The sequence below is a fragment of the Ovis aries genome, chromosome 6 (genome assembly GCF_016772045.2).
Source record: "Ovis aries strain OAR_USU_Benz2616 breed Rambouillet chromosome 6, ARS-UI_Ramb_v3.0, whole genome shotgun sequence".
NCBI classification, from domain to species: Eukaryota; Metazoa; Chordata; class Mammalia; order Artiodactyla; family Bovidae; genus Ovis; species Ovis aries.
In genome coordinates, this window is record NC_056059.1 from 109,332,723 (window position 1) to 109,355,248 (window position 22,526).

The following is a 22,526-nucleotide window of genomic DNA, read 5'->3' on the forward strand; positions in this document are numbered from 1 at the left end:
CACTAGAACCAGTAAATAGTAGACATACTTAAATGGTAATTTTGACAAACTGCTGAAGTCTGAGCATGGTCTAGCCTAAGGATCAGAAACTCCTGGAAGACATACTTTTTGGGATACCTTCATACTTTCATGGGTTTTACCCATGGTGAAGAATCAAGAAAAATACCCTCATAGCTCTGGTAGGAGGAAAGAGAAAGTAACCACTGTAAAATATGCCCAGAGCATTGTCCAAAAAAAGGCATACTTTCCAGGAAAAAACTTTAATCAGAGTCTTCTATCACAGGCATTTTCCAACTTCAGCCCCTTCTAGCCCACCTATATCACATAAATGAGAAAGGCTAAAAGATATCTATGAAAGTCATAGCCCAAGGACACAAATCCTGAAGTCACACAAGGCTGTGACTTAATCATAAGAGTATAGAATGTTTCCCTCCCTCCATACTTCACCACACATCAATAGGGCTCCAGGATAAGAGAGGAAGATTACATCTGAAAGAGCTGCAAGACACACACTCCAACTAAGGAAGAGTTCAAGACGCACAAAAAGACAGGGGAGGAAAAAAAACAAGGACACTAAGAGCATTTCATGTCTCTGGCATTTAAAGCTTCAGTAAGCATTAAGCACAGAACAACTCCTGGCCAAATTAAGACACAACCTCAAGTTAATTAAAAGGCTATTTATTTGAGCTCTTATCCTAAAGAAAGGCAATGCCAAAGAATTTTCAAACTACCACACAATTGTACTCATCTCACATGCTAGCAAAGAAATGCTCAAAATTCTCCAAGATTGGCTTCAACAGTATGTGAACTGACAACTTCCAGATGTTCAAGCTGGATTTAGAAAAGGCAGAGGAACCAGAAATCAAATTGCCAACATCTGTCAGATCACAAAAAAAGCAAGAGAAGTCCAGCAAAACACCTACTTCTGCTTTATTGACTATGCCAAAGCCTTTGACTGTGTGAATCACAATAAACTGTGGAAAATTCTTAAAGAGATGGGAATACCAGACCACCTTACCTGCCTCCTGAGAAACCTGTATGCAGGTCAGGAAGCAACAGTTAGAACTGAACATGGAACAACAGACTGGTTCCAAATGGGGAAAGGAGTGCATATATCACCTTACTTATTTAACTTCTATGCAGAGTACATCATGCGAAATCTTGGGCTGAATGAAGCACAAGCTGGAATCAAGATTCCCAGGTCAAGTATCAATAAATTCAGATATGCAGATGATACCACCCTTATGGCAGAAAATGAAGAGGAACTAAAGAGCCTCCTGATGAAAGGGAAAGAGGAGAGTGAATAAGCTGGCTTAAAACTCAACATTCAAAATAACCAAGATCATGGCATCTGGTCCCATCACTTCGTGGCAAATAGATGCGGAGACAATGGAAACAGTGACAGACTTTATTTTGGGGGGCTCCAAAATCATTGCAGATGGTGACTGCATGAAATTAAAAGACGCTTGCTCCTTGGAAGAAAAGGTATAACAAAGCTAGACAGCATATTAAAAAGCAGAGACATTACTATATCAACAGAGGTCTGTCTAGTCAAGGCTATGGTTTTTCCAGTAGCCATGTATGGATGTCAGTGTTGGACCATAAAGAAAGCTGAGTGCCGAAGAACTGATGCTTTTGAACTGTGGTGTTGAAGAATACTCTTGAGAGTCCCTTGGACTGCAAGGAGATCCAACCAGTCCATCCTAAAGGAGATCAGTCCTGAATATTCTTTGGAAGGACTGATGCTGAAGCTGAAACTACAATACTTTGGCCACCGGATACAAAGAAATGACTCAATGGAAAAGCCCCTGATGCTGGGAAAGATTGAAGGCAGGAGGAGAAGGGGATGACAGAGGATGAGATGGTTGGATGGCATCACTGACTCAATGGACATGAGTTTGGGCAAGCTCCAGGAGTTGGTGATGCACAGGGAAGCTTGGTGTGCTGCAGTCCATGGGTTCACAAAGAGCAGGACACGATTGATCAACTGAACTGAACTGAACAGTCCATACATCTTGTCTAGTTTTCAACAAAAATTTAGAAGGCATCATACTAAAAGGCAGTTTGAAGAGAAAAGCAAGCATTAGAACCAGAGTCAAACATGAGACAGATTTTGGAATGATCAGACCAGGAATTTAAAATAGTTGTGAATAATATTTTAAAGACTCTAATGGAAAAGATAGAAAACTGAAAGAACGGGTGAGTAAAGTACACAAAGAGATGGAAACTCTAAAGAACAATTAAAAGGAAATGTCAGATATCAAAGATACTATAACAGAAATAAGACCACTGATGGGCTCATCAGTAGACTAGACACAACCTAGGAAAGAATCAGCAAATTTGAACATAACAGAAACTTACAAAACTGAAATGAAAAGAGAAAAGAGAATGAATAAAATAGAATATCAAAGAACTGTGGGACAACTCTGAATGTGTACATACATGGGACTAGAATATCAGAAAGAGAAGATGAAACTTAAGAAATATGTGAAGTAATAATAGCCAAGAAATTGCCAAAATTAATTAGACACAAAACCACAGTTCCAAGAATCTCAGAAAACACCAAGTTGGATAAATACAAAAATATCTACACCTAGGCATATCATATACTTAAGACTCTATAAAACAAAAAACAAAGGGAAAATCTTAAGAAAAGGTAGAAGGCGGAAGCTGAGGGGAGCGAGGGAATACCCTATCTGTAGAAGAACAAGGATAAGAATTATACAGAATTTCTCATTTGAAACCACACAAGTAAGGCAAGAATGACATGAAATATTTAAAGCACTGAAATGAAGACAAGGACAAATCTAAAATTTCAAATGTAAGATTATCTTTCATAAGTAAGGAAGAAAAAAGACTTACTCAGACAAAAATTGAGAGAATTCACAGCCAAAAGACTTGCCTAGGAAGAAATGTTAAAAGAGGTTCTTCAAGAATAAGGAAATGATACACGTCAGAAACTCAGTTCCATATAAAGAAAGGAAGCATATCAGAGAAGCAACAAGGAAAGGTAAAATAAAATCATTTATTTGTCTTATTCTTAATTAATCTAAAATATAACTATTTAATGTACTGAGTGATTATATTATAGCATATGAAATGAAAGACACTGATGTCGTCAGGGACAGCAGAGATGAACTGAGAATATTCTTTTATGAAATATTTTATCAACTGCACAGGAAGCAATGTAATATTGTATGAAAATGGACTTAGATTAGTTTAAAATGTATATTGTGAACTCCAGAGCAATTACTTAAAAAAGAATGGGCTTCCCTGGTGGCTCAGAGGTTAAAGCGTCTGCCTCCAATGTGGGAGATCTGGGTTCGATCCCTGGGTCGGGAAGATCCCCTGGAGAAGGAAATGGCAACCCACTCCAGTATTCTTGCCTGGAGAATCCCATGGACAGAGGAGCCTGGTAGGCTACATACAGTCCACAGGGTCGCAAAGAGTCGGACATGACTGAGCGACTTCACGTTTCACGTTTAAGTATAATTGACAGGCTAAGAGAAGAGATAAAATGCTCAACTAAAATGAGAAAAGACAGAAAGGAGAGGAGGGAAACAATTACAAGGTCAGAAAAAAACATGAAAGCTATGAACCCAGCTATGTCAATCAACACTTTAACTGTGAACAGTCTAAATCTACCAATTAAAAGACATTTTCAAGGGCACAAATGCTTACGTCACACAAGGCTGTGACTTAATCATAAGGGTACAGAATGTTTCCCCTCCTCCATACTTCACCACACACCAAAAGGCCTCCAAGTATAAGTAAAAGGCTATATTTGAAAGAGCTGCAAGACACAAACTCCAGAAAAACAAGACTCAATTGTATGTTGCCTATAGGAAACACACTTTAAATACAAAGATACAGGTTAAAAATTAAGGGATAAAGAAATATCATGTAACACAAGCAAAAAGAAAGATGCAGTAGCTATATAAATTTCAGACAAAGCAGACTTCAGAATAAGGGAAATCATGAGGTTTTATAAAGATCAGCATAATGATAAAGGGGTTAATTCTCCAAGAAAACATAATAATCCTTTGTGTATATACACTTAACAACAGAATATCAAAATATGGAGGCCAAAACTGACAGAACTGTATGGAATTCAAAACCCACAGATCCATTAGCACAGTTGAAGATATCAATACCTCTTTTTCATTAATTGATACACCAAGCAAGCAGAAAGTCAGAAAGTTGACCTGAACAACACTAACAATCAGCTTTATCTAATCTCATCATTTATAAAAGTCCATCCAACAGCATTAAAATGTACACTCTTCTCAAGTTTGTATGAAACATTCATCAAACATTCACATTCTGCGCCATAAAACATACTTAACAAAATTTATAAGAATAGAAATCATACCAAGCATGTTCTTAGATTACAATGGAATTAAACTAGAAATCAATAACAGAAAGATAGCTGCGAAAACTCAAAATATTTGGAAATTAAACATACTTCTAAATAACACATGGGTCAAAAAAAAGAAGTCCCAGGAGACACTTAAAATATCTTACATAAAATACAATCTATCAAAACTTGAAGATACAGCAAAAACATGCTTAGAAGAAAATATAGAGCACTGACTGTAACACATATATCTTGTGATATATATATCTCTTGTGATACATATATCACAAGAAGAAACATCAAAAATCTAAGCTTCCACTTTAGGAAACTAAGGGAAAAGAGGAATTTAAACTTAGTACAAACAGAAGAAAAAATAATAAAAATTAGAGCAGAAATCAATGAAACTGGAAAGATGAAAACAATAGAGAAAATTAACAAAAGCAAAAGCTGATAACCTCTAGCCAGGCTGACCAGAGACAGAGAGAGAGAGAGACTGAGAAAGAGACACAAATTAATGAGGGATCATTACTGATTCCCGTAGACATTAAAATAATAATGAAGGAATAATATGAACAACTTCACGGCCAAAAATTTGAGAACACAGATGAAATGAATCAATTCTTTGAAACACACAAACTGCCAAAACTCATACAAGCTGCCACAGACTCCCAGAGCTTCTACCCACCAGCTTCAGCACACCAAAGTCAGACCTCTAAGTACTCACCTCTTTGGGAGCCTATCATACAAGCACCTCAAAGCCCTGAGTCTCTCACCACATCAATCAATCCAGCTCTCTTCCAGAAAACTATCAGAAAGTACAACTCCCTCTGAAATGCAACACATTTCGGCAACAACTGAACTCTGAGACGAATCTCCAGGGAACTGCTGGAAATAACTGTCTCTTGGCAACCTTGCAGCCATCTAAACCCACCACCATGTCTCATGTCCCTGATACCCTCTTCTATCAAACATCTGTCCACCATTTATCCTTCTGCTACGTATGTCTTCATCCCTATCCTGCCCTGCGCTTCCTCTTCCTAACTGACCCTCCAAATGCTCCTCTTCTTTCCAAATCTTTCTGCCATGACTTTTGGAAATCACACTCTTAAGTTTAATTAGTCCTTCTACATCTTAATAAACTCTTCATAAAAATTTCTCTATTTTTCTGTCTTAACTTCACCATTGTAAAAAAAAAAAAAAAAAAAACTCTTCTCTTTATAAACCTTAAGACTTTTAGTAGATACCTACATAATATTAGATAGCACTTTGTTTTCATCTGCTTCACTTATCACTATGCGAAATAAGTTTGATGAGTCGGTAAATCAAATGGACACCATTTTCAAAGGAATAATGAATAGCAGTCTTGAAATAACAAACACTGTGGCAGCACTTAACAATATTATCAGGTATTTCAAAACTTAGTTCTAAAATTTAACAGATACAATATATACAACTTAGTGAAAGGTTCCTCACTCCCAAAATGCAGGTATTTTTACTTGCTTATTTGTACAACAAATAATCTACTTTAGATTTTAATTAAATATAGAAATGAATTAAATCATATAGATTATACAATAGTCATAATAACATATATTTTACTATATAAGTACAACCTGTAAGAAGCAACACTAATGCAAGAGAGGACTGTAAATATAATCAGTTACAAGTTGGCAAATATCCAACTAGAAAAACATTCAAAGTAAAAGACAGCAGAGTCTCAGGGAGTCCAAGTTCAAGATCTGCCATCTCCCCAGCTGTCATACAAGCACCATATCCTTTTGTTGGTGGTTAACAAGGTGGCTCATCTGCGTGGGGCACTGGCACACAATAGTAGTTATGTTCTTCTACCTCACAAATGACTACACTTCATTGAGTTTATACTCAGTAGAGCAGTGTTTGCAAACCACTTAGATTCCAGGGCGGAAAGAGCTACAAAAACGAAACATCCAGTCCTTCTCTGAGGTTTGTTATTAGCCTCTGTTAGCCACAGGTTACACGGCACTAAACACTATGTGCTGTGTGTTTGCTTGCAACCACTATGAAAAATAGCCTATAACATCTTTCTGAAGACTCCTAGAAAATTTTAAGTTAATTTAAAATCAGGGAATTTAACTGGGACGTACTTCAATTCTTAGAACTAGTTTTTGACAAAATACTTCACGAGTTTTCTTGGATGTCAATTCGATTTTGTTTTAACCAACACTATTCAATACACTATCACTAAAATTCAATGCTGCTGGTTGAGAAAAAGTAAAGACAGTAAAAAGTGAAGAAGGTAAAACAATCAGTTTGATTTGAATCTAAGTTAATTCCTAGCCAACAAATAAACTTCTTCCTGGATGATAAAAAATGCTTTAAAAAAAAACAGATTCATAGCGTAATAGTCCAATTATGTATAATTCTTTCCATACACATTATATAAGTTAGAGAACGTAGAACAAAACCCTAAATAATTCATTATACCGATGTCCTCAAAACAGCTTGTCAAAACATTTCTCAAAGATTTCTACCCTATAGCATGTGCACAAAAATCTGAAGTATTCATTAGATGGGCAATATACAGCATCTACAATGATTCTAGACACAAATCTACATTAAACACTATTAAAATGTTTATGAAAGCATTGTTTTTAAAAGTAACATTTCTCCCAATTTATAGTAAAGAACTGTAGTCAAAGCTTCTCTGGTCTGGGTAAAAAAGTTTACATATATTTTAACAAAAGAAACTACTGTACTTTATTGTATTTTTATATAGCATTTAACTTAGAATCTCTGGAAAGCAGAAAAAATTTATGACAATTCATTTTATCATTTCAGAATTTCTACTTTCCTGGAATGATTTCATGAAAATGTTCATGCACTTCCTAGAAATACTTTACTGCATTGTTTAAATAAACCAAGGTATATGCTTTACAGAGATTATAATATATAAACAATGTAAGGCACTGTCAAAAATAAAATCAACAAGTACCTTCAAAATAGAAATCTCATGTGACATTCTCTTTCTCCCAAAATATGAATTACATTAGAAATGAATACAGACATTTTACTAAACTCAACTATTCTCAAAGATGATGGAAGTTTTCAAAATTTCTACAAATTTGCCCATGAATGTCTACTGACTTTAACCAGCTACATAATAGCATGAAACACACACTGTAAAGAACTATAAAGATTTGAGGGGATGGTCACACAGCATTGTAAATGTACTAAACATCACTGGTTATACATTTTGAAAATGTTTGTTTGTATACTATGTGAATTTCATATCAATATTAATTTTATATAATAATTTTATAATATTAATAAACTTTAAATTCCTATAAATCGAATAACAAATTTGATAAATTTTGTTTTAACCAACACTAAATATATCAAATTTTTAAATGATTTGGAGTAAGGTAAAATTAAGAGAGTCTAATCCACACACATGATATTCCCCTAATTTTTAAATGAAAAAAAATTTTTAATCGAGTATTATATTATTTACTCTGAGATGCATAAAAACTTCCCATTCACCACTAACTCTAGATATATCTATGAACCATAAAAAGTTATTCTATTTTACATTCAGAGTCAAATATCATTAGAAGCTTGACTAATCTAATTCTCATTTTTTTTAAACCAAATATGTGTCCATGTAGATAGATTTTAATGGAGCAAAAAGAAAAGAAACTGTCATTTTTCAAATCCTATTTTACCAACTAGGTGAATGAAACAAGGACTGTGGCTTTCTACAAACCTCTGTCCAATAATTTTTCTTTGCCTTGCTATCTACTTTAAACATGATCAGTTTAAAATAGAAAGAAACAACAATAAAAAAGCCAGACACAAAAACTTGAGACATATTTTCTAAGAGGAAAATGAACAGGCATAAAATATTAAGTCATATGGTCACAGGTGAAATTTTTTCCAGGAGACAAAGAACATGCAGAAGAAATGGCGAAGAGGAGTCCTAAAAGCCTAATCTATACGTCAACAAGGCAAGCACACAGCTCAAGGGCCTTCAGACATGATCAAGAACCATGTGAGCCTCAGCCTTCTCTGCATATTTTAGAAAATAACTCAGAATCTATTTTCCATCCAAAATTAAGGCAATGATATTTGTTAAGCATCAAACATCATATAGAAGAGTGCTTAAAACTCTGCCTTCATTTTCTAGATTCATTTTTTTATGAGCAACACAGTTCCACATAACCAAGTTATGATTCTCCACTTAAAACATCAAACTCCAACAAAGAACTAAATGAGAATCATGACTATTACCCTCCAATACCTCATGATGATGTGAAAGATACACACTAACTCAAAGTGGAAGAAAGAGCAAAAAAACAGCATGTCAATAATTAAGTACATTAATGATTACTATGTATATTTTCTATTAGCATAATTTAATTTTAAAATCTATATATCTATATAAGCTCATGTTGCCAAAGAATTTTTATTATATAATTATTCAAGTAGTTTTTCTTATTCTACATACTTTCTTCTGAACACACACTGCACATGACTATCACGTTAAAAAACTGTATGTGCTTCATATATACAGTTAGTCATACTTAGTTTTCTGATATATCTATTAAATCTGAACACTTATAAATATTTAAGAAACTAATTCATCATAAAAATTATATACATATATATGTTTTTTGTCCTTACAATTTAAAATGAAATTAAATTTTCCTCTCTAATAATTCTCATTCAATTTATATATTCTGTAAGTGGTGAATATGACCAAAATCAGTTACTAAATATCAAAATATCATTTATTACTACATGTATTAAACTTCTAACAGTAATATTAGTAATACAAGTAGCATATGAAAGCTATTAAGATTAACCCAGTTCCCTGACCCAAATCATTCCAAACACGACTCTGAGGGAGGATGAAATAAAAGGATTAGCACAAATGTAAAACCAGTCTCCATACATATGATGTAAAAATCAAGGTAGAAACAGCATATGTGTGTGTGGTGTGTGCATATATCTGTCTATGTGCTTGTAAGCAGAGTATATTCAGTATTGGAATAATCACAGAATTCATTTCATACCTGTGCTCCGTAGATATATTTATCCAACATCTTGCCTCCTATTGTCTGCCCTCCTATGTCCCAAACTTGAAGAGTAACATTCAAGCTTCCTACAGTATAAAACAGAATATAAAAATAAGAAAAACAGGAACAATGTAACAACCGAATACAGTTTCACAGAACATTAAGTCACAGTGATAAACTCTGAACCTAATGTGCATGTTTATTCTGCATGTTCACGTAAGTGGAATTGTGAAATAATGCTGTCAAAAGAGATTAACAGTGGGGAATTTAGGTTTACACTTTACCCCAGTTCCATGCAACCACATTTATAATCACCTCCAAAACAAAAGAAAATAAATAAAGTTTTAATTCACAACCATCTTAAACCTTAAAATTTTTTTTTTCTTATACAGAGACTAAAACAATACAGCACTTGAGTGTGGAGTAAGATATAATTTAAAAATTAAAACTGAAATTTACCTTATTGCATATAATGAATTTTGCTGTAACTTCTAAACTCTACAGATTCTAAATAAAACTCACAAATTACCAACACACTACAAAAATGATCTCAAGGTTTCAATTCGAATGAAGTTTTAAATTTGAATGTCAGCTACTATATACAATAGTGAACATAATTTTAAAATTACATGTTTTCAAATTTAACTTATAAAATATAAACATTTTGACAGCCCTATTCAGAACTGATGTAGGAGCATACCCAGGATATCACAAATTGTTATGATGCATTTATATCTGTTCAAAGCAGTCAACTGAAACTAATTATAATATGTGCTTCAAAGCCCTCATAAAATAAAATAAATCTATTTGATGATTTCACAAGTCTCTTTCCCATACAAACATTATAAAAGCATTCTAAATTACTAAAAGGCAATCTTTAAAATTCTTTCATCCATTTTGCAAAATATTTACTTGATAAAAAATTTATAAATTTATAAATTTATTTTTATTCTCTATTATTAATGCAATTAGTGACTAAACAACAAAATTTAAAGACCAAGTTCAATATGCTTTGTATTTTAACATTTCAGACTGTTTCTCCTAATAAAATTATGCTGTTTTCTCCAAATGTGGACAGAATCTCAATCAGCACCTTCAAAATGAGCTCCCACACCAAAAATGTATCTTTCTGAATGATTTGCAAATCAGGAAAACTCAAAATCTTAGATACTAAAAGACTAGTCTCACTTCAAAAACAAACCAAAAAATGTTATATAGATAGGAATTTTTATACCAATGCAAAACACTAAAATTGGAGAATGTTAGTCACACCATTCAACTTAGCAACTGGAAAGTACAACACTAGATTAACCAGTCAACTTTTACCCTTAACTCTAAGTTTTGTAGGGTCTGTATTACAACCTTTCCATTATCTGGATGTAGTTCTGTTCCATCTGCCAACCTGCAGGATTTACATGAGGAACTTCCATTAGCATTAATGAGAGCTACTGAAGTTTATCACCAGTCATCTTTCCCACATATACACACTTTCAACACTCACAGAGTAATGACTGAAGTGTTCTTAGAGCTCTACAAACACAAAAACCAAAACATCACAGATGAATTCTCACCCAACAACTTGTATAAAGCTAGTATCTTAAAAATCTAAATTTTTAAGAAATTTTAAGAAAATTTAATTAAGAAAATTAAATTCTAGAAAATTAAGAAATCTAAATTCAAAATTCACTGTGCTACAATGCTGTCTCAAATTAAGCAGGGGAGAAAGGGCTAGTTGACACTAGAAGAATGTCATATAGTTTCAGGAGCCTCTAGATAAACAGGCAGTACTCTATTCATTTTACTAACAAGACTCTTTAGTTAATGTTTACTTCAAAAAGCAGTCCTCAACAGTGTTAACTTTTTAAAGATTTTAGGCAAACTTAATAAAGGGCATTTAATATCATTTTCTTCAAGGTCAATAAACTTAACTTTATATCAAGAAATATGAAGCTTTTTTCCTTTACATTCTGATATTTAGACCCTATCCTATCTATAACTTTAGAAGTATCATCTTCACTACATACTTTTAAATTCTGACAACATAATTTCAAGACTTAAAATCATTTATTCAACTATCTCCCACCTGAGAGGTTTATATTCCAATATTGAGGGAATAATTGTTAAATCCATACCTTTCCAAATAAACACTATTTGTTGTTCTTGGCTTGTTTTTCTTTAATATACATATTCTAGTGCCTCAGATAAAAATAGCTGTGTATTACTAATAACCTACTAATATACAATGCTAACCAAAAAACAAACAACTTTTCTTGTTAACAGCTTCAACAAATGATATTAACTTCATGGTTATTTCATGTATCAAGAAATGTATTTTCAACTCCACATTTGAATTTTATGCTTATTAACACATAAGAATAAATCAAGAGTTCCTCCTATTTGGGAAATAATACAGAATTCAAATTAATATTCCCTTTAGTTCTAACAAGCAAAAATATATTAAGTCTTCTGGTATACTTTCAAAATGACAAGCCCATAAAACTATTTAAGAATTTTCAAATAATCAACATTGCAAAATTTTTAAAATCCTAGAATCCATTAAAATAAATTTCTAACTAATAAAGAATGTTAAGGAGGAAACTGTCAGCAATCTAATCCTAAATGCAAAATGCTACTCCTGCTCCTCTGTAAGAAATGACATTTAACTAGGGAAAAAAATAAATAAATGAGGTGACAAAATACAGGTAAGTTGCTTTTGGTATGAATCAAAGCCACCAAGAGGATTCAACAGTGACCTTGTAAAAGTACACTTGGTGCCTTGGTTAACCTTACTTAAAGTGCTGCATAGTCAAGATGGAACTAAAAACACAAGTCTGCCCACTTCTTGTACTAAAGACTTAGAAATCCTTTTCACAGTAGAACGCTGTTTACTGGACTGTACCCACAAGCTTCCTGAAAGTATTTTGACTAGGCTCTTAAGAAGCTCTATCAGCAGAATCTCTGACTAACAGATACACTATTTTAAGCAGTAAAATCTGCACAGTGGTTGCATCCAGACTATACAGCATACCAGATCATGAAATATACTAACATGGATGAGTATTTGCAAAGTAATGACCTTGAAAACTTGCATGAAGAGAATGTCAGTAGATGGACAGGAGGTATTACACCTCTAAGGATCTGAATGGATAGAAGACTCACTAGAATACTAATAAATACTAGATTTGCCTTCTGTGCTGCTACACCATAAATTTAATAATGCTGCCTATAATGTTTCAGCAAATGATACAAATATTAATCACTGGGCACAAGGAATTAAAATTAAACTATACAAAGGGTATACTATAAACCTTTAATTTATTCATCTTATTTCTTAATATACCTATTAATATCAAATCAAACTACAACTTTTTCCTACTAATATTTATACAATAATTTTAAATCCACTAAACAGAATAAAATCAACTGCTTTATATAAAAAAAATTTTTTTCTGGAACTCTGCCCATCAAAATAAAAGCTTAATCAGGAAAATTAAAACATACATTCAATAAGAGTATGCATTTCCTAGTGTCATTTCTTTAACCTACGTACTTTCTACTCTAAAATATATTATAAATTTGGATTTCAAAAATAACAAATACTTTTTACAAAGTCATCAAAATTCAAAAATGGCTGGTATTGTGCAAAGAACTAGAAATCATCAACATGTATTACACATATAAAATGTTTAGAATCAGCTTTAAAATGTTTTTAATGTCTGAATAGGTGCTTGCTCCTTTACTTAAGTCTTTGAACTGAAAAATCAGAAAAATTAAATAATATTCATAATACAGAAAGTTAGTGCTTCTGCTAGTTAGCACTGAAACAAAACAGTAATTAAATACATACTGAGGTTCTCTGCGTACAGCTGGCATCTCTGAAGAAACTGTTGTAAAATAAGTTTTCAGTAAATATATTATCTGATTTCTACATGTATTCTGCTAGTGATTGGGATAAATATTCTATTTATATCAGCATTAACCTATCCATAAGCTAATAATAAAAAGGAAATTTTCAGTTTTTAATACATACAAAAATACAAATGAAACAAAATACACACGTTTCTCATTAAACCTCTTTTTGAACAATAACTTAGTAATGGATAATTGGAATTCATTTCTGAAATTATATCTTCTTCTTCTTATTTTTCATTGGTAGTCGAGTAACAACCATCAAAATATAACAGAGCATATTACTAGTGAGATATGCAGAATACCTTCAATTACCAAGAGTTTGCATTAGCTGTTCTAAAACATTCATAGAGAGTTGTATTTGAGAGACTAACATAGTTCAATCATATTAGAATTTATTAAACCCCTTCCCACTATATCACTCATGGTCCAGTATATGAATCTGACACTACACTTGCAACTGTTTTTATTCAAATGTGTTTCCTCAGAGAGAAGAGAGATTGACTGGTTTATGAAGTCAATCAAGACAAACTGCTTTTAATAAAATACTTTAAACACATAATTTAAGCACAAGTGAATGGACAGAGCATTTTAAAGCCCCAATTGTTCAGAAACTAACTTAAAACAGAAACCACTCTTTTTTTGTTATTATTTCCCTGTATTTCCCACAAAATGTGCTGCGACTGGCATCTAAATAGTTTCTTTGCATGGTGAACTGAAACATCTTGAATGCTCAAACTGTATTTTTATGAGTGCCTAGGGACCCTAAATTTTAGTGGTCTATTAAATGCCAGCAATTTCATGCTGCCTTGCATAAAACAGCATTCACATATTAGAGCACAGAAGTTCCATAGCTACATTATACTTCTGTTCCAACTTTCTCTCAAACAAAAAACTGAAGCAGAGGCTAATCAAAATAACATTTAAAAAAATAATCCTTTCCAGTCTTCTCACATTTAGTTTATACAATATCTGTTGATAATTATATGGCATTTGATTTTGTTTTTAAGGTTAGAATTTTATAAGCAACTATTGTTTATCCTCAAAAAATGTGCAACGGTCAAAAACAGTGTAGCGTGGGGAGTATATAAACTTTTTCCTTACACACACGAACAGTATGTCTTCACGATAGATGCTGATGAAAGAACCTCCCTAAGACACATTTACTGATTACATATATTTTCACACAGAAACAGTACCTGAATGTTACACATTTCTGCTTATGTCTCTTATCGTCAGATGTGAACAACTTTCTATGTTAAGACATTTTAGTCTCTTACCTGGCAATGTTATTCTTCTCAAAAAGAAATCCAATCCTATAGTTTGTTTGTATTGTTTCCCAAAAGTTTCTTGAGCAAAACAGGTAGCTAAGGAGGTCTAAAAAATTGATGCACAGAATATCAAAATTAATGTATTCGGCTTTAGAAATGCAAACAAAATCACTACTATATCTTATTAAGTAATCTTAATATTTATACCCCAATTATACCAAGCAACTTTAAGCAGTTCTAATCAATTACAAGAGGAAGAGGGACTTTTCATTCCACCAGGTATATTTCACTTGCCAACCAGCTATCAGTGGCAACAACACACTAATCAGCTAAATCTCTTTATATCTCCTAACTATCAACCTCCTATTCCTTTCTAGAAATTAGAATTTCTATTTATCAACAGAGAAAACTAAAACAACATGATTAAAGATCTGAATTTTATATGTCCCCATATATCAGCTCAACACAACTTTCACAGATGTTTCATTTCTGAGGTCAAACATCTGAGTAGTTTGTGTCCTCAGCTAATAAGAAGTAAAACTAATTAAGGAAAGGAGAACCTGTTTATACAATTTCTTTTTTCCCCCCTAAGAAATGTGTCTAATTTTTCTCTGCATGTAAATGAAAATGATTCTATAGAACTGATAGTATTTATATTTTAAATGAAGAAATTGAAATTTTTAAGATTAATATTAAGCAGGCAAAAATAAATATATTCCATTCAAGAACTAGAAAGCTTAACAGTCACAAGAATATTATAACTAGAACCAATATATATCTACATATTTTAAATAATAATTCAAAGTTACACTCAAAAGTCTAGAGTTTCTTTACAGTACCATTTCTTACCAATGCAAACAAATAATTAATCATTCTAGTGAAACAACTCAAAAATTCCTTAAACATTTGTAATGCACTATTTATTTGTAAACATCCTCTAAAAGAAGAGAACGGGAGCGTCATGAAGCTTTTCTGCTCTTCAAGACAGATTCTCAAAGTTAAAGAAAAATAACCCTTTTTTATTTTAAAAGTAAAATTAGATGTCAACTCCTAAAATAATGAAACCTAAAATTTGCAAGATAGCTTATTATAATTATGACATATAGCTTATTATAATTATGACAGTGCAAAAGAAAACTGGGCCAAACTTTCTTTCAAAAAAACCCTAAAATTCCTTTGACATAAGAATCATATTTTTCAGATAAATGGCAATTTGCACACACTAATTCCAATTCATCTAATATTTATATAATCAGCATTTGTAAGAAATTGCTAAAATATTTGGTCAAATATATATTGAGTACCATAAGATGTTCTGCTACACTCTGAGAAATAAACTTACTACACCAAAATGAAAATTCATTTGGCTTCCTTGATAATATAAAAACTGAGAGATCAGAAGAAAAAAAAGTAAGCATTCCTTTTTAAAGCCTTTTATTATTTAGCCTGTTTATGCCACTGAACTCATTTAACTTAGAGGACAAAACTATCTATGAAGAGGCTAAGGGTTCTAAAGCAAAGTAATTAACACTACTTATACTATTACAGATATTTCAAAATGTTTAATATATGGACGGTTGAAACACTTTCATAAGTCTAAGAGAAATGCAAGGCACATGTAACTTCAGCAGAGTGTTTCTTTTCCCAAAAATAGGACTTCTGGATTTTGATAGCCCTACCCTCACACTTTTGAGACATATAAAACTAGAATTTTCAATTGTAATAAAGTATAATTTGTCAAAAGTGTAGGTCATTAGGAACAACGAATATTAAAATAGGTTCTTACATCATCTCCAGACATCTTACTACAAAAATTAAAGAGGAGCATCTGAATCAGCAGGAAAGAGGCACTTCCTCTCCAATTATCTAGATATTATGTTATCTGTCTCATTTGATAATTTCTCAGAAGTCATTGTAGAAATACCTTTCTTAAACAATTATGAAGTGAGCAACCATCTATCAAATCTGTGATTCTTTACAGTTTTCTTTTTGGTTTGGTGAACTTTTGCTAGCAATTTTTAACCACACTACCTTTACTAATACTGAAAAGACACCATAAAAGGATATTTTGCCTCAAAAAAAATTTTAATATATAATAAAATTCAAAGTATGAATCAAAGGAATCAAAACAGGAAAGAAATAGAAAAATGTGTTAATGGAAGGAGGTGCTCAACTTCTCTTGCATAAACTGTTAGTGGTCATCGCAATACTCTATTGCTTTTGTAAGGGTGTACAAAAATGTCCTGATTAGAACTAGCAAAAAAAAAAAAAAAACCTGATGCTAGAAAAAAATGGACAGGAGTTAAATCAGGATACAAGTAAGAATGAAAGAGAGGCTGAATTCATAAAAGAAAAAGACCGTAAAAGAAAAAGAATGGGAATCGGTAGCTGCCAATAATCTGAAAACTGAATATGGTATGAAAAAAATAGCAGCTTGACATATGAACAATGAAAAAAAGGTAAGATGTCTGATGCTGGTATCCAGAAATTTCTGGGAGAAAAAACATCTTTACAATTTTAAAACAGATGAGTCAAGATGACAAAGAACACCAGTATCCTTTGGAGCAGAATAATATCCCTAATTCCATAATATAGAATGAGAAAAATACACTTTGTCACATATTAGACAGAATTTTAGATATGAAAAGTCATAATTATTCACACTAAATTAGCAAAAAGAGGACAATACATGACAGGCTAGAGGAAAAACGGAGGTAAAAAGTTATGAACAGATTTCAATTGAGAAATACATGCATGATAACAAATGAGTACTGGGAGAAAAAAGTAACAAAAATTTAAAGAATTATGATAGAATATAGGATAATGGACAACTTTTGTCTTTTTTCTGAGGTGTATTAGTATTATAGTCACTATCATTTTAAACAGGAAATAAATTTTTATGAGGGAAGGATAAAAAGATTTAGGAAGTGAAAAATTAGAAGGCATTCAAAAGCATATACGAATCATGAGAAAAACTATAAAAATATAACAAAGTTTGTATTGTGTTAGAAACAATGTTGACTTATTTAAAGCAATTCATCCACTCAAAAACTTGTTATAAACGTACAAAAAGTCATATAATTAATACTTGACTAAGAAAAGTGATCCCAAGTTCTTTTCTTCCTCAAAATGTTTAAAAGTAATCAGAGAATATTGAATTGTTTCTCCTCGACAGTAAAAATCAGTAACAAAGAATCACGATGGCAAGAAAGAAATGAACAGAATTCTCCAAACTCTGCCTATGAATGACACCTTTCCCTAAGCACGAAAGAGGCGAACAGCTGCAGTGCCAAGTGCCAAGGGAAGACATATCAGCAGTGGTTACCACAGAAACCAGCATCCAAACTACACCAGGCACACGGAAACCGAGTGGAAAACAGAACCCTGGTAACAATAATAAACCCGCGTTTCTGGAGCCTCTGGTGGGGAAAAGGGAAGGGAGAAGAAAGGAGACAAACTTTAGCAGTATGACCAGAGGCAGCGTTGGCGCCACTGACAGAAACGACAGGTGTGGAGGTTTCCTGGCCAGAGGCTCTGCTCCTCGTTTGGGGGGCGGGGCGGATCCAGAATCCTTCAAGATCTTACCGATGGTCTTCAAAGAGCAAGGTCCGGGCAATGTTTACTCCATTTCAGGAGCTCCCCAACCCTGGGTTAAAGACCCCCTGCCTTGGAGGTAAAGGGACTGGCGGCTAGATATTCTCACGCACTCACTTCATTCAATCAACTGTCATCACAGGACAGATTTTAAGGCAAGGATGCCATCTGTCATGCCAGCAGCCTTGCCCTCAGCACCCAGGCCACAGGAGGAGCTCGAGAGATATTTATTGAATGTTTGTGTTGACAGGTGCTGTGCTGGGGAACAGAGATGAACAGGTATGAACATAGAAACTAACGTTTAGTGCGGCCACTCCGTGTGCTGCAAGCTGCATGTAGATGTTTACATTTACTGTGGATACGCACACTTCACCCCTCCGAAACGACCCCTATCAACATACCCATCCTACAGCTGAAGCACAAATAGGGATAGCAATTTGCCCTCCAGTGACTCGACCAGTAAAGTGATGCGAGCCCCCGCTGTCTCACCCAGGGAGCCTGATTCCAGAATCAAGCTCTTGGAAGCGCCCAGTGCAGCGGAGGCATCAGAAACAGTAAACGGGGTTGGGGTAAGGCGCAAAGTGTGACCCGGCCTAAAGGAAAAACAGGTAAGATGTTTTGGCAGATCACTGCTAGTCCTCAGAGGCGAGAAGCTGGAAAGCTTCCCAGGGAGGCGATGCTGGCTCAGGTCTTGAAGAGAAGTAGGAGTTCGCGATCCAGGCAGGGATTAGGAAATGACTTTTTTTTTAAGGAGCTGGACAGCTCTCGTCGGACTTCAAGCGTTTAATTTGTGTCGGGCCCCAAGCCACCTCCTGGCGGGCCTGAGCCCAGACGCCCCGGGACTCGCGGAAATAAGGCGACGCCCGGGGGAACGGGGAGGAGGAGAAGGTTTGAAGGGCGCCGGGGCCGCGCTGGGATTCCTTGCAGGCCTGGCACGGCGGGCGCACCAGAGGACTGACCTTCCCGGAGGTGCCGTCCCCCAGCACGACGATTTTCAGTTGCCGATCCAGGCTCTCCTCCTCAGAGTCCGACATGGTGTCCCAGGAACGAGGCCCGCCTACCCTCCCTCCCACCGACCCCACCCCCGCGAAATAGAAGAAGGAAAGGAAGGAGGGAGATCTCCGGGGGCGGGGGAGAGGAGGAAGCCCGGCAGCGGGGACAGGACTCCCCCCACCCCCAGCGCCGGTGTCTCAGAGGCCACTGGAGGTATCACTCGCCGGACGCCATCTTGCCCGCCGCCCCGCCCCCTGAGCCCGGCCCCGCCCCCCCACCGCGCGCTACGTCGGGCGCGCAGCCCCGCCCCCACCGCGCGCTACGTCGGGCGCGCGGCCCTGCCTCTGCGCCAACCCGCGCAGACCGCGAGCCTCCCTGGCGGGCCGGCCCAAGTGCCGGCCTGGGCCGAGGGGGCCTTCGAACCGAGCAGGCGAGACGCGACACTACCCCTCGCAGGGTCAGTTAGCGAGATGAAGAGAAAAATATTTTTAACTAGGTAGAAAAAACAAGAGCAGAGTAGCGCGTAGACGTCCTGTGAAATCCCTCTGTTTCCATCATCTCCCCCTGTGGAGATCCCTGAAGCGAATGGTTTAGCCTGACTAGGCGGGTGGGCGGGGTGGATCCAGGCTGCGCTCCGCGGTTGCCATGGGAGCCCGGACCCGGAGAAAAGGCGGCGGGGCGGGGCCTGTCTCTGGGCGCCCGGGATGCGGGTTGCTGGGAGGAGCGCGCGCCGGGGAGGAGGGGCCTCGGAACGGGGTGGGTCTTGAGGGTCGCGCGCCGGGAAGAACTGCAGTGCAGCCGAGGAGCAAGCGATGGCTAAGAAAGTGTAACTGCCGCGGGGCAATGCTGCGAGAGTGAAACGTCGGCTTGGCGCTGCCTTCTCGTTTTTTGCTCCTCAGATCCTGCGTTTTCTTAGCCAAACTGCGGAATCCGATGGTTCCTTCACGAAGTGCTTAAGCTGGAGCCGCAGTTCTCAAAGTGTGGTCCGGCGTACCCAGCGGGATCCCAATAAAGTCAAAACTACTTTCCTAATAATTCATTTTTCTTTCCTTTTTCACGTTCATGCGCTTACAAATATACTTAGAAGTTTTCCAGAAGATGCATAATCTGTATGGCATCACCACTGAGAGCTAAAGGGCCAAACGTTTCTTGGTATCCATTTCAATGCAATAATGAGAGTTATAACTTAACATAAAAACTCTTTGAGGGTCCACAATAATTCTTAAGAGTGTAGAGGGAGGCCTTGAACCCTAAAATTTCGAGAACTGCTATTCTAGATGATCTCAGTCCAGTAGGGCAGGTAAAAAACATAACAACTTTTCAACATAGATAAATTACACAATATTAATACCGGCCTACTATGTCTCCTTGTTAATTATTTTTCATGAATTATCAGGTTCACTCCTCATGGGAGCCCTATAAATTAGGTAGAATTATCTCATTTTACAAATTAGGAAGCTTAAGTCACAAAAAGCTTAGCTCAGAGGCAGTAGTTCTCAAAGACTATGGGAATTCAAATGGGAAAGCAGTAAAGAGTAAGGAAGTACTCACGCTGGCAGCCGAACTGAAGTTCTAATTACAGACCTTCACTCACTAGAGGTGTGATCTTGAGCCTCAATTTCCTTATCTGTAAAAGAGAGGCACCACTTTTTTCATAGGGTTGAGAATTAAAGTAACCACTGCAAAGTAACATAGTACAATGGCCGGCTTATAATAAGCACTCAGTACTAACGGGTATCACCTTCCTGGACATCATTAGATATGGTCCGTATTGACGCGTCACTGCTTTCTATTCGGGTTACCTTAAACCCAGGGCTCCAATGTAGAGCCTCAGTCCCTTCACCTGTAGATAGAGCCATCCATAATAGTCACTACCCAGTTGCTATTAGTCCCCAACTCTCCCTTCTCCGCTCCATCACCATCACTACCAGCTGTCTACATCACTAGGTGTGTTCATAAAAATTAGCATAAAAAAGTTAAGTGCCATACCATATAGGCATGGCATGAAGCTCAGTCAAAAAATTAAATACTTAGGTGTACATAAAATTTTAAATACTCATGTGGCAAAAAATACCATTAGGATCATATAAGCTTCCACAAAAAAATAGATTAGATGAGGAAAATTAGAAAAGTTATACATAATATGAGAGAAGGCAATGGCAACCCACTCCAGTACTCTTGCCTGGAAAATCCCATGGATGGAGGAGCCTGGTAGGCTGCGGTCCATGGGGTTGCTAGGAGTCGGACAGGACTGAGCGGCTTCACTTTCGCTTTTCACTTTCATGCATTGGAGAAGGAAGTGGCAACCCACTCCAATATTCTTGCCTGGAGAATCCTAGGGACGGGGAAGCCTTGTGGGCTACCCTCTATGGGGTCACACAGAGTCAGACATGACTGAAGCGATTTAGCAGCAGCATACATAATATATTTTAAATCTATTTGACCTTATCAGAGAATTACCGAGTTATGACATGGGTAATTATGGAGCTCAGAGGAAGGAAGCTCAAAGATCATAAACAAGCACTGAGGCCCACTCTCCCCAGGAGGTACCTGCTGATTCACGACTAGAGTCAAGAGAGAGAATAAATAGCACTTTAACAGTCTCAGAGCTGGGAGAAGAAGGGGCAAACAATGAAGGTCAGGACTTCCCTGGTGGTCCAAGAGTTAAAATCCACCTTCCAATACAGAGGACCTGGGTTCAATCCCTGGTCAGGGAACTAAGATCCCATATGCCGCAGTGCAACTAAGTATACCACAGCTACTGAGTCTGCATGCTCTAGAGCCTGTGCTCCACCACAAGAGAAGCCAGCATGCCACAGCTAGAGAAAAGCCCATAACGAAGAGCCAGAGCACTGCAATGAAGTCTTAGCATAGCCAAATTTTGTTAAATGACGAGGACATCCCCGCTAGCAAAACTGATTAAGAATCTACCTGCCAACGCAGGGGACATAGGTTCAATCCCTGGGGCAAGAAGATTCCACATGCCTCAGAGCAGCTAAGCCTGTGCACCACAACTGCTGAAGCCCACACACCCTACAGTCAGTGAGCCACAACTATTGAGCCCAAGTGCTACAACTACTAAAGTACAAGCACCCAGAGCCTGTGCTCCACAACAGGAGAAGCCACCTCAATGAGAAGCCCTTGCATGACAAGAAGGAGTAGACCCCACTCACCAGCAAATAGAGAAAGCCCTCACAAAGCAATGAAGACCCAGTGCAACCAAAAATAAATTAATTACAATTGTAAAATAGAAACAGTGAAGGTCAAGGCACATCACAAAGGAGGAACACTTGTAAACCAGTCCCCATTTTTCAGGTTAAGAAGTTCCTGAAAAGGTATATCTTAAGA

General features: G+C 36.2%; 1 protein-coding gene across 7 annotated transcripts in view; it reads right to left on the minus strand.

Moving 5' to 3' along the window:
* RAB28 (RAB28, member RAS oncogene family) overlaps positions 1 to 19,429 on the minus strand; it is a 156,141-nt gene extending 136,712 nt beyond the window's left edge. For 6 of the 7 annotated variants that reach the window (XM_060416632.1, XM_042251039.2, XM_060416633.1 and 3 more), the window contains exons 1-3: positions 19,145 to 19,429; positions 14,601 to 14,697; positions 9,409 to 9,497 (exon numbers count right to left, since the gene is read on the minus strand). In XM_060416632.1, the coding sequence (XP_060272615.1) occupies positions 9,409 to 9,497; positions 14,601 to 14,697; positions 19,145 to 19,219 (261 nt within the window). In that variant the 5' untranslated portion in view covers positions 19,220 to 19,429. The remainder of the gene's footprint in view (positions 1 to 9,408; positions 9,498 to 14,600; positions 14,698 to 19,144) is intronic. The other variant, NM_001127283.1, reaches the window with a different exon arrangement.
* Positions 19,430 to 22,526: the final 3,097 nt, after the last annotated feature.